This window comes from Elaeis guineensis, chromosome 1, assembly GCF_000442705.2.
Source record: "Elaeis guineensis isolate ETL-2024a chromosome 1, EG11, whole genome shotgun sequence".
NCBI classification, from domain to species: Eukaryota; Viridiplantae; Streptophyta; class Magnoliopsida; order Arecales; family Arecaceae; genus Elaeis; species Elaeis guineensis.
In genome coordinates this window covers 98,643,910-98,657,529 of record NC_025993.2, presented here as the reverse complement: position 1 = coordinate 98,657,529, position 13,620 = coordinate 98,643,910, and the positions used below count along the sequence as shown (strand labels likewise).

Genomic DNA, 13,620 nt, shown 5'->3' with positions numbered 1-13,620 from the left:
AATCTCTCACAGTGTTTGGTTCGTGATCAGAATTGAAATCGAAATTGAAATAAAAAATTGAATTCATAGAGGAAAGTAGGGATTGAGTTCTATATAAATTGAACCATTTCAATTCCATTCCAGAATCGAAATCAGAATGAGACTCCTTCCAATCAAATGGTTGAAATGGGAGCGTTTGGTTCGTAATCAGAAGCAGAATGGGAATGGGAATTGAAATGACTTGAAATCGGAATGGCTAAATCTCCCAAAGCGTTTTATTCGTGATTGGAATCGAAATCAAAATCGAAATTGAAATGAAAAATTGAATCCATAGAGGAGAATAAGGATTGAATACTATATAAATTGACCTATTCCTATTTCACCCTGAAATCGAAATCAGACTCCTCTCAATTAAATAGTTGGAATAAAAATCACCCATTCCGATTCGGATTCCAGACCCCCACTCCTTTTAATCAAACACTCTTTTATTATATTTATTCCGACTCCACCAATCCACCGTACAAGGTTATGGTTCATGTCCCCAAAAACTGTCCATTTAACCAACTTAACCAATCCTATAAACTACCTATTTAGCTTAATCAAGACTTCACATGGATAGCAGCTTATTTAGCCTATCCCATTAAGTCTTGATAAAAGCCTAATAGCCCTAAATCAAATAAACTGAACCAATTTTTTTAGATCAACTTAAACTCATTTTTTTCATTTAATCATTTCAATTTTAATCTTAGAAAACCATTTCGAATTGATTCAATTTGATGGTTTACCTTGGATCAGGAGAGGAGAGATCCTAGGGCCTTTTAAGTTTTGGAAAAAGGCCTAATTAATGAGACTGCACAGCCCATGTTAGCCCAATTGTCCACGGATAGGTTCAAGGCTTTACTCCCCCTTCAATACGTTGACGCCCCTTTTTCCCCCAATATTCAGCAATTTTTTTTATTCTATGTAACTCTGATTTCTTTTCCAAGGGACACTAATTTTCAATCTTCATAAGAAATCCTGATTGACCAACTCCATGCACAGTTTCCCATTCAAAAGGGGGGAAAAAACACAGGAAAAACCTCCATGCTTTATTTGCTACAACTCCTAGCCCACCTGGTCTTCAAAATTTCATAAATAGGACGTGCAAGGTTCTAGCATATAAGTATATTAAAAAAAAAAAAGGGATCTACGTGGACGATTAAGCATTCCTGAAAGACTTCAAGACAAATGCCCAACTCACTACCAATACAACATTAAACAAAAAAACAGTCAACCACAACAACGATCAGGACAAGTAGACAGATATTCAAGCACAGAGATCTATGAAACATATATCAGCTGCATCTGCTGATATACAAAATCCACTCAATTTTGACGCAAACGGTACAATGGATACATGACATCATCGAGTGTAGAGTTCCGACCTCATAAATTTTCTAATTTACATATACTACCATCAAAACACCCTTAGAGATTATCCAATTACCTTACAACTGGGTTCCTCCGACAGAGACTTCTCATATGCATGGAAGCCTGTAAGAAAAGCAGCTTCGCAATTTGTAATGGAAGCCTCTTCTGGAAAGTAAGACAGAAATGAAAGAATACCCACAGCTTTTGTCTGTCCATAGAAGCCGTAGAGGCCAAACAGAATATACATTCATCAGAGGAGTTTAGTAACATGACAAAAGTTAAAATATGAAACCCAAAGGACAGTAGCACTAGCTGTTGTCGGCTTTGTGTCTTTTTGGTGCCTGTGAAGATTCCTCGACACTGCACCCCGCCCTAGAGTGTCCCATTGTTTGATTAGCAGATACAGGGTCTTCATGGTCCTACAACACACAAACAGATTTGACTCACAAAAAAAAAAAAAAAAGAAGAAGAAGAACCTGAATGCCGGTGACAAGACTTAAGATCTACAGTTTTGCCAGTACTCATTTGTGTGTTAATGTGTTGGTATTATGACGTTATGACACTTAATGATATCAGAAATTTAACCAGACATGAGTATCAAGAGTAAAGGTAAAACATACGAGTGATAATACAGCCACCAAGAAAGAGATGAGGTGAATTTGAGCATCAACAACCATGAGTTACAAAATATTAGATAAATGAGGTTGCTTTTGAAAGCAGATCCATGTTGAAATATTTGCAAATAGCAACTTCAAACACGATCAAACAAACATGATATTAAATGTACATGCAGGCAAGAGTTGATTTTTCATTTGCATTGGATGCTTCAGAATAAAATAATAACTTAATGAGCTTAAGCCATAAAGAAAATATACATTTTGAGTGATGGAACTTTATCACTAAGAATAATGCTCTAAGTTGGGGCCCCTAGAACCCTGACTTCTCAAACCTGTCGCTGAAACATGGGCTCCAGAAATTTGGGGTGATGCAAGTCAGTACAGGTCAGGGAAGTGTAAGAGACTAAAGGTTATCAAGGGTGGATTCCTAAGCCCCTACTGTTATCATATACAATGGCAAGGTTGACTGGGTACTTTCTCGTCCTATGAACTACAGTATTAATAAGATATACTTGAAGACCTTGAGGACTTCATAAAGATTATAAAATGACAATACAATCATACTATTGATTAGGCTAGAGAAAAGGACTCTCTCCATTAAATGAATCACCTAACTAACTGGATGATGAATCAAGATTAGTGGTGACTCATGATGTGATGCTCAAAGAACCTCCCATGCTGACGTTTTCTGCAATGAATATTCCAATGTAAGTTCTGATAGACTGACATAATCTATCAGATAAAGGGGTAATTTCAATATATATATATATATATATATATATATATATATATAAAAGAAAGAGATCGGCAGCATATGTTCCACAATTGTATCAAGTTGTAGATTTAAACAATTGGCCAAGCTGCAGAGATTAGTGTGAGGTGACAGGATTGTAGAAATGGAAGTGTCTAAGATGTCTGCACTTCCTTTTGGGAGATGGAAGTGAGATATTAATTCTGCTCAACAAACAGATCCAATATGACCCCTCTCTAATTCTGTATGACAAAAGCAAATACGAGTCACAAAATTCATTAGAAGAAAGAGCATATACCTTAGCGCCAGAAGTAGTCACTGTGGCAGCAGGTCTCTTATTAATTGCTCGCTTGCCAAGGTTGATCTGCACAGAGATACTGGCTTGAGACAGATCTATACCCGAGCTCTGCAGCGCCTGAGTTAGGGTAGTCAACAGCCTGTCTCATACCAACAAAATCAAAAAAAAAAAAAATCATATGGTAACTTTAGCACGGGATAAGTTTTTATAAAGCTTCCAAGTTAAGAAACTAAAGCTAATAATTGTCACACTCCTAAACAAGCTCGACATGAAACCTGCCATTCAATGTATGGATATATCTGAAAAACCTTCTAAACAATGAACAACTGTGTTGGAATTGTTAGCTGACAAACTAGCATTGATCCGTGGGAATTCAAATTTGTAAGAAGAAAAATGAATATAATCAACAGAAAAAAACAAGAGAGTAGAAGACAACTTGGTATTATCTCTATAAAGATATCAGTTATGTCCAACCTATCCAAAGGCAGATAAACAAAGTACATGAATAGTAAAAGATCTAGTAAAGACGATCTTGGCAAAGATTGGCTTATTTATGCCTAAATTCCTAAAGCACAATGGCATAAAGTTAAGTTCATCAGAATAAAAAAAGATGAAAAATTGTTAAACTTCTTAGATAGAAACAGAACATCTTTACATTTGGCCAAAAGAAGTAGAAAGAAGGCTTCAGATTTGGATGCATCACACATAAAGGGGCATCTTTTGAACATCCAGGAATATGCAGATAAATCAGTTAAGAGCTTACAGAAAGAAATACTAACAAAACAAATCCCAACAGAAATGTAGTGATATCCAAAAGATTATAACAAAAAAAGATTTAAAAAAATTAACTCATTGCATACGCACCCTTGGGAGTATGCGCTAGACATACTTATGGTTCCTTCATCAACCGTCAGCTCTTGTTCATTCAATATTTCACCACTGACAGCACAGTCAGCACTACCAGACGGTCTTAACCATTGTGGCTGGACCTGGGTTGTCATGTTATCTGCATCTGCAACCAACCTCTGCTGTGACTGAGCAATACTAGTTTCTCTTCCAATAAAAGAATACAAGTTTGGCCGCAAAAGAATGGGTGTAACAGCCATCTTACTCGCAAAATTTGTAGGAGTTTCCATTGCTTTGTAAGAGAGTCCAGCAGCCATATCTGAATCAGTTGGATTCTGTGCAGTTGAGACCATTGCTGGTGCAACCGGGATGCTATTGTCGCTTCCAGAAAACATATATCCAGGGGGAGCAGAACCATTTTTCATGACTTGAGAGGGGTCAGATATACCATCTCCAGGAGATTCGTTATTGTTCTGTTGCAAAGGTGAGAAAAGGGATGGTTGGTTATATAAGATCTCTAAACAGAAGAATATCACCATAAGAAATTTCCAAAGACAAGGATGCATATAATGTCCAGTTCTGTTTAAGTTTTCTAAATGACTGATACCCGTGCATTTTTCCAGAATGATCTAAAATAGACTTTTACCTGCCAAAACAAAAACCAAAAAGTGAAAATCAATAAAAACTCTTTTTGTTTGCAGAAATGATTAAGATATCCAATTATTTGTTGGGACCAGCTAAAAGTTCACCTAGAAGTGTTGGAAAAAAAAATACAATGTAACAAACAGTCTAATACTTGCGTATGAATACGGAACCAAGAAAGAGACTAAAAGAACACTCAGTCTTCATCAAAATTGTACATTTAACTCGGTCTAAATATGATAGTTATTTATTTCAGAAAAATTACATTATTCACTAAGTACCATTTCACTAAATAAGGCATTCAGGCTGGAGGTAACAACTACAAAACTTTACAAAAATGGCAATATAATCATAACAGAAGCATAATATTACAATGCATCTGTATTCAAAGTTCTAAAAAATACTAATAAATCATATGAAAACCAAAACAACAATAAAAGACACCAACAACATGCACCATAAGACCATTGTCTGATAATAAAAGAATATATACCCTACAGGAAATTTATATTGACTCAATTTGTTTGCAGATCGGAAAAATCTCAAGTTTCCATTAACAGTTATGAGTACTAATGTTTTCAATTGTTTTAGAATGCAAGCTTTTGCAGGAAAATAATATTAAAACATAGTATCCTATACAAGAGACAAAATATCATAATGTTGTCCTGAGTTAGCTTTCAAGACATTAACAGTTCCTATCAACAATCACATCTTTACTTGCTTTGAATATATAAATAGTTTATGTGGTGCATGTACATAGTTTACCTCATGCAAAGTTGCAAAATATATGACTATGGAGCATCAAGACCACATCCACCCATGTTCCAAGTGGATATGTCCAAAACACATAACATACAGGCAGACGCCAATAGGTGGCTGCACTTAAGCATGCAAAATTAAGTAAAATAACCTTAAGCTGTATCTAAGAATGTATAAATAGGTATCTTACCACATCACCTATTAATCCTACTCACCACAGAATATCCGATGCAACAATGCATGCACACTCGGCCTATATACATATAGAGAAAGCTTAGCACATTACCCATGGCATTAACTTGGTATTATCTTGACTCCATCCCGGGATTGAGGACTCATACTTTTGTACTTTCTCTTGTAAAAAGCGAATGTACTCAATAACCTGCATGAGGAATATAGAGATATATGCAAAGCAATGTGAAGATATATGCACTTTCAAAGAATTTGATCGCAGAAGGGGGAAACAATACAATTGAACAATCTTAGGATGATTCCACATACCTCCAGAAGGAATGACGCTTTATCTCTCTTCTGATCACTATGCGGTATAAGTTCCCTAAGTATCTGAAATCTGCATGACAGGTTCATGGTCCATTCTGAGTATACCAAACAGTAACAATCAACAAAAAGTGCAATTACATTAGACTTTATCTGTAACAAGTAGCATGGCAAACAAGTGGTAGACTGCATAAAGCCAAACTATGAAAAGTCCATATTAAGGTTCAGAGCCTCACACACAGTCTACCTAATCATAATGATAATCTTGTTTTGCACCCTCCATGTTTTGGGAATTATCTTCCCATATTATCTCACAAGCATCACCTAATACCCAAAACCAGGGGATGCTTTGATCATTCATCACTTCTATGTTTTGATTTTCATCTCCTGATTTATATCTGCTTAGAAAAAACATGTTCCCCTTCACAAACACCCAAATCAATTTGTACCCTGCAATCCTGCACAAATTTTTCAATTATAAATCTCTCGCCTTCTGCCATTTAATATCTTGACTGCGTCATGGGACTTAGATATGTGAAAAGGACTATTTAATCATGGAACTTGAGAAAGTGGTGGTTCAGTTCCACTCCCTTCTACAGGAGAAAAGAAAAATGAAAACCTTAAGCAGGGATGTTTAATGGTCCAGTCACCAATGCCACATAAACAAGATTTCTTTAAGAACTCAAGAAGGCTCAAAAAGAAAAGATGCTTTGGTTTGTTATCCAGTTCTCAAGTTTCACTAAACCTTGGTGTAAATCAGTGTACAAATGCATAGAGCGGTCAAGATATCAGCAGTTTTCTTCAAATACCATTTGGGAATAAAGAGCTATGATGCAACAGCTACCACCAATTGTCAAGTAGCTAAACAAAAGTGATCAGGGGAGTGAATAAATGTGGAGGTTGCAAACAATCACCTTATCCAACCTCACATGAATTAAAAGGAAAAAAAAAACTTAAAAAAAAATAGAACAGATGAAATGGTTGGGTTGCTTCATATGTCTAATAACTGAAAAAATATCTCAAAGAGATGGCAAGTTCCTAAAGTTGAATTCCCAGCTTTGTAAAACTCATTAGTTCTAAGGGTTTGAGATGTCCTGCCTTCTAGGAACAAGTACGACACCCCTACTCCATAAAAGATTTGGGCTTTTATTTGGCTATCTTCATGAAAGCATCATGATGGATAACAACTTAACACAGTCATTTGGTATTGGCAAATTGATGCAGGTATTGGCATTTATCGAGCTGTTATTTCAATGTGTTTTTTAGTTGGAACAAGTTAAATACGATATTCAATGTGATGCATTAAAAACTAAAAGGGATCATGGCCAACATTCAACAGATATACCCAAAGTTTGCCATTTTGGTACCGAACCCCATACCGATACCATCATATTATAATCTCGGTATGTGGTACAATAAGACGGCGAGATGTACTAAGCGTTGGTACAGTACGAGACTGTCTACCAATATAGTACTGACCGGTACAACAAACCTGGGTTATGACTTTATTCTAGCCCAATATATATGAAAAATATATGAAAACATATAAAAGGGGAAAAACAGCTGGGATCTATTCCTTAATGAAACCTCAGACCGCATACTTGTTGAATGCTGGAGATTAAGAGGACCTTATATGTGAGGTTACTGCAGGGCGTTTGTATTCCTTTTGTATTTTACATTCTTCATATCTTTATACTATACTACCTACATCCTCATACACAGCATGATGCTTATTAAGAAGCAAAGTTGCATTGATCTTCATGTTCCACTCTAGTATATCATGCAACTTTTTCTGTACTTATGCAGGATCCACAATATTATTATCCATCTTATAGTACTAGTGATAGCACTATTCGCAGAAGGTTGTAAGGACCTCAGTAAGTGTCATGAATACAATAACAAACAATTTATTCTTCTTTTTATTTTAGATTACCACCAACCTCTTGACAGTAGTATAGTTTATAATAAGTAAATGCAAGAGTGATCAATTTCCCTTTATTTGAGTTTCTATCCTTCCTAGCTCAGCTTCTATTTTATTCTTTTTTTTTAAAAAAATACAAAAGCTTTACAAATATCTGTCCCTGGTGCAAATAAATACGTGGCTGTGATATCAAATGTATCTATTGTATGTTTTACCAACAGAAAATCACTACAAACAAATACTCTAGTATCGGATATGAAATATTTTAAAGAGATCAAAAAAGATTCCCAAACATTGAAGCAAAATGATTATAGTGCAAACGACAATGATTACAACATTGATGCATGTGAAAGGCATCAATTCATTCGTGATATGTTCTTTGTTGATAAATCAAAAAACCACTCTGGTGCCAAGTATGTGATAAGGAAGATATTCTTCAAGCACAATTTGCAGAAAAGCAAGGATTTGATGGAAAGAAGAAGGAAAAAAACACCTGCACATCATTAAAATTCAAATGAAGCTCAACAAAAGATTTGGTTCCATATTCCAACTATTGGTGATAACATTGAAGAAAGGTCATTAAGAAGCTCATTTATGGGTATCTTTATTCCTATGGGTTATATACATGCGGATGCCCATAATCTGAGAGTTTCTTTACATAAAGCCTGCTGTAAAAAGGTAAAGCAGAATGGCTCTCCCCAAGTTACGCATCATCTGCTTATGCCTATAAAAGCTCATTAACTGCAAAATTAGACATCTTTTTTTCCTCCAATTCGTGTCAAATCAAGATTTCTTCAGTCTTAGGTGATCTAATTCACTCTCATTTTTCTTATTTAAAAAAGATAATTGGTGCTCTAATGTCATTGTCCTCCCCTCTTGATTCCTCATACCCTAATTTCAAACTAACATTCAGAATAACATTTTGTCTCCGCTTCTCACACCATCAAGGAAATTCTAGCACATCCCCAATGTTTCTCAGGCTCTGAGAGTCTATTATTAATCACCTTTCTTCATTATAAGAACCATAGAAAGATACAGATAGGAAGGCCCAAGCCCAAGTCTTGGGGGTTTCATATAGATAAGACAACAATAGAACGAGAGAAAACTTAACAGAATAAATTTACCAATAACTCCATATGAAAACAACTGAGCTTATCGTAAATCAGTTAACCAGAAAAGGAAAAGAAAAGAAAAGAAAATCAGCATAGTTAAGCATCTTTAGCATAGATATGCATAGAACAAAAAGCTTAAAAGAAGTAAAACCTTGTCGAGGTTTTTGACAACTGTGTTCAGAAACTTGCCTAGCCAAATAGAATAGAAAAGTTGAAGTCAGAAAGTCTGAAAAGTCTTATTGGAGTAAAGATTCACCAAGTGCAAGTTAAATATTCACACTACCAGTATCTAAACACTTTGATCTCCACGGTATAAACTATTGGACCCCAAATTGGCCAGAAATCATATAGTATAACAGTGCACCAACTAAATAAATGCACAAAGTAAATCACAAAAGAAAATTACTTCGAAATTAAAACAAAACTACATTATTTAAAACTTACCTTTTGAAATAAAAAGTCAAACAACAGAGAAAAGGATCTTTCATACAAAACAAACTTGCCTGTCATTTATTTTGCTCCTTCTCCGCTGCTCTGTGGCAGAATGCTTTGATCTCGGAGTGTTGGGCCTCTGATCATGGTCGCCCCCTTTGCCCTTCCCATCTAGTTTCACGGTCAACTCTGCTACAAACAAAATTATAAGGAACTTTCATTCCGAAACAAAGGACAATCGCGGTAGCATAATTTCCGCATTCCACAAGCATAAGAAAATGAATTTAGCTAAAAGAAGACGATGAAATATCGAAAAATTGGATTTTTGTTCAAAAATCATTTTCTTAAAATGAAAACCCAAGGCCTGGTACAAGCTTCAGCCAACGACCACCGGCGCACGTTAGCCGACTTTCAACCAGAACGCTAACTTGCTCCCGTGGCGCGCATCCAGCAACCGGGGGACAAAAAGGAAGGAAAGAACCGAAAATTTAAAACTGGAGAGAAAAGGAAAAGGAAAGGAGCCACCTTTATGCGAGGAGGAGCCCTCCCTCTTGCCGAACTCCTCGTCGTCGTCGTCCTCATCGTCGAAGCCCCTGCTGGATCTCGACGCCGACTCCATTAATCGCGGCTTCTCCGGCGCCGGGTGATGCCTGCCCCAAAGCCCACCTAAAACTCTCAGAAACCCTAGAAATACCGAAACAAAGCCCTAGAGGAAACAAAACCCCGGAAGAACGACATGCAGCAGCCATGGAGAGAGGATAAGAAGGGCACCGACCTGGAGGCCGAAGGAGATCCGAAGCTGCCGCTGCCGGAGGCGGCGAATGACGACTGCCACTGCCCTGCGACGCACGGGAAAACCAAAACGACGCCCTAAGCGACTCCCCTTCTTATTTGAAATATTGTGTCAAAAAAAAAAAAAACATAACACGGGTCGAAAAAATTGATAGCCGCCAGCTAGCGAGCGCCGTATAGGCGGAGGTCGGTACCCTGCGCCATGCGTCTTTTTTTAAAAAAATATTTATATCATAATCGGACCATCGGACGGCCCACGGGACCGGATCCGACAGCGACTTCAATTCGGTTTTGGGGCTGAGAGTTTTGAGCTCCGGGGGGAGACGGGAGACACGTTCGGGACTGACGTTGGAGACTGGTCTAGAACTCCTCGTGACAGCACGTGTCAATCACGTGGCCTCCGTGTGCACCACCAACCTTTTCTATTTTACCTTCCCCCACGACTAACCCCACATCCATTCCTCCTTTGGAGAAAATACGTCACGTGAACGCGGGTCCCACCGACCCACTTTTACAAATGGAGTAAGTAGTGAGGGTTACTCGTCATGTCGTTCGTTATCATCATAGTATAATATTGTTATGACGATATTCTTTGTTTTAATTGCGTGGAATCCCGTCAGAGATAACGGTAACGGCATGCCATCCTAAACAAGACCACCTGCGAGGACCGATCAAGGCCGTCCGATGGGATCTTACCTCTGGAGCCGGGGTCTTTCGCGGCGGACTCGTCCCAGAGCGCGACGGGGACGCCAGCGGCGTACTGGGGGGCGTAAGCGACGCCGTTGGCGTAATAGGGCTCCGGTTTCCGTTCGACGTCGACACCGCGGCACGTGCCACGCTCCGGCTTCACCATAGCCAACGGGGAAGGGTCAGACACGTGGGTGATGCTGTACGTCCCGATGCCACCAGGGAGCACGTGCTCCACCGAGGCCGCACGCCCTACCTCGGCGGGACCCACGCAGGCGACGGCGATATCGCCGCTCGCCGCCTCGTCGCGGCGGCCTTTCCCGGCGTGCTCCAGCGGCTTTAAGAAGTCGTGCGTCTTTAGAAAGCAACCTGCGATTAAAAGAACGATATAGGTAATGTGATCTTGTTGATCAAACGGTGATTGTGAACTGGGAACCCCGATCCTATAGCTTCATTAAAAAAAAAAGGTCGACGGCCATGATGGACCCATGCATTATGTTTCTTTCCTGTAGTTAATAATCATAAATGCCAGAGCCTGTGGGATAGAGATAAGAGATGCCGGGGGACTAGAAGAGGTAAAATTGAAACTGTTTCTCTGAATGCTCGCCCATGGTTTGTGTTTTCTGCTCATTCGAGAACTGTTACTGCCGACTCTGGCTGCCTAATTTGGAAATAATTTCTTCCAAACATGTCCCATCATAGAGAAAGTGATCTCCAGAGAAGGGAAGCTCCTGGCTTAGATGTTAAGTTAGTGTCTTCTGATAAACTTTCTGGTGGGGAATTTGAGAGGCTGGGAGCTAAAAGAAGACACGAAGCTCTATAAACACGCAGTTTTATTATGTTTATAATAATTCATGGGTTAATTATTAAAAAAAATGGTAAGAAAATGGGAATAAATTAAAAGTGGGTAAATAAAATTCTGAGAGATGATTTTAATTCGAAGTATTGAAAGATTCACCACTACCTTGAGAAGGAGGCCTTGGATCCTGGTGTTGGAAAGGGGAATCCTTGTTGTAAAGCGACAGGAAATCGTGAGTTGTTTTCTTACCTGACATATTTTAAATTCCATCACCTCCAAAATAACAAAAAGCTAAATAATAAAGTCAAGAAAAGAAAAACAAAGAAGAAGGCTCCTTTATAATATCCAAACCTTGGAGCTCCATCCTCATACGTCGCCGCACTCTTCGATGTTATCTTTAATCTTCAACAATTCTCCACGCCAAGCACAGAATTCTTCCACTGTTTCGGCACAAAGATCCTCCGAACCTTACGCAAATAAATTTCCCAAAAGATCGCGCATCCCTTCGGTTAGAAGGCTTCCGGATCGAATCTCGAGCCCCAGGTCAGGAAACCGGTGGAAGCGATCCGGTCTTTCGTATACCGTGAAGTAGCTCGCAGCTCCGCTGCCGGTGTGACCTCCACCTCCAACTCGAAATCTTCCGTCGAATTCTCCGCTAATTAAATACCCAGAATTCTACGGAATTCGGCACTGTCGAAGCGATTTCAAACCAAACCAACGATCGATCTCTCCCGAATCCTAGGTCAATAGAGAGAGAGAGATTCTCTAAGAGGACGAAGAGGAAAGCCGAGTGCAAGGAATGCAGCAAAATTTCGCTGGACTTCGAGGAAATCCAGCTGTGTGAGAGGGGGTGTGTATGAGAGAGAGAGAGAGAGAGAGAGAAATTTGTACTGATGTATCTCCGGAGAAGCACTGCGGCGGAGGAGGCGGGTCGGCGGGCCTCCTCCAAGATCTTTATATCGCGCTATTAATTTTCTCTCTCTTTCTCGCGATCCGACCTTCTTTTATTCTATCCTCCTTTTCCGTCGCCGCAGAACGGCGTTACTCTCACGCCGTCCAAACGAAACTAACGCCCGTAACGACACGATCCCGTCCTTTTCCCAATCAAATCCGTCATCTACCGTCTAATAAATCGCTCCAGCAAAATTACTTCCGATCGGTTCACCGATCGGCGGAAGACGCAAACAAAACGCTGGCCATCAAGATCGATCCGACGGCGAATATTACTCCACGGTGTTTAACAGAGATCACGTGCCGTACGACTGGTTGACTGCGATTGGGATGGGGCGTTGACAATGGGGGTTGTAAGGGGGGAGGGAGGATTAAGAAGGGGATGATTAGCGCTAATCCCGATTAAAAAGGGAGTTAAAATATCAACAAAAGCGAGCGAGTTCGCGACAAAGCATGTGGGGGCCCACGGTAGGGAACGTCACGTGACGGGCCGCGAGCGTGGCCGGTTCGGGGGTGGGACCCACACCCGCCCCCTCTAACGCCTTTCCCACTCCCCAGCGGCACATGACCGGGAATTGCGGGCATCCCGTGGAGGCCTCATGTGCGTGGGATTCCTCCACTCATTTCCTCCCCCTTCTGCCACCTTTTATTACATTCATCATCTATCTTTTCCAAAAATAAATAATTTATATGATTTATTTATTCCAAAATAATTAAAATAAAAGTAGAATGGCTCTATAAAACTAGATACAGTATCGTGTTTTGAAATGAGAAGCGAATTAAAGCATAACTTTTAACGTCTACGGAAGAATGGAGAATAAATTATGAAGATTAACTAAGCTTCTGAGGATTAAAAATAAGTTTTGTGCACATTTAAATAGGGCTACGTTCATGGATGCTTCTTCTAGGGTGCATTACGACAAACCAAAAGAATAAGAAAAAGAGAGTAGGAAAATATATGGAGGACAAAGCCTAAGATATGTTCAGGACGATCTGATCTACTGTAACAGGTTTCTGTGATGACAAAGACGTGTTATTTAAAAAGCAATGGATTTTTTTTTTCTTTTTTCTTTTTTTTTTTCGGGGGAGGGGGGGTGGGGTGTAGGGAAACAATGAACTTGTTACA

At 39.2% G+C, this 13,620-nt stretch overlaps 1 protein-coding gene across 10 annotated transcripts; it reads right to left on the bottom strand.

The window, feature by feature from the left end:
• Nucleotides 1–1,300: 1,300 nt before the first annotated feature.
• Nucleotides 1,301–12,521, bottom strand: LOC105061069 (transcription factor BIM2). 10 transcript variants are annotated; one of them, XM_073257172.1, is made up of 14 exons: nucleotides 11,895–12,497; nucleotides 11,706–11,792; nucleotides 10,754–11,113; nucleotides 10,041–10,104; nucleotides 9,791–9,915; nucleotides 9,337–9,454; nucleotides 8,985–9,022; nucleotides 5,804–5,898; nucleotides 5,589–5,684; nucleotides 4,509–4,547; nucleotides 4,167–4,374; nucleotides 3,920–4,061; nucleotides 3,056–3,194; nucleotides 1,301–1,808 (listed from the first exon to the last, which is right to left on the bottom strand). In XM_073257172.1, exons 1-14 carry the CDS (start codon nucleotides 11,911–11,913, stop codon nucleotides 1,698–1,700), a joined length of 1,641 nt encoding a protein of 546 aa, XP_073113273.1. In that variant the 5' UTR covers nucleotides 11,914–12,497; the 3' UTR covers nucleotides 1,301–1,697. The 10 variants fall into 10 exon arrangements, with proteins under 10 accessions (XP_073113273.1, XP_073113268.1, XP_010943315.1 ...); XM_073257167.1 differs by having other exon boundaries at nucleotides 3,920–4,067; nucleotides 11,895–12,494; XM_010945013.4 differs by having other exon boundaries at nucleotides 3,920–4,067; nucleotides 11,709–11,792; nucleotides 11,895–12,493.
• Between the last annotated feature and the right edge of the window lie 1,099 nt (nucleotides 12,522–13,620).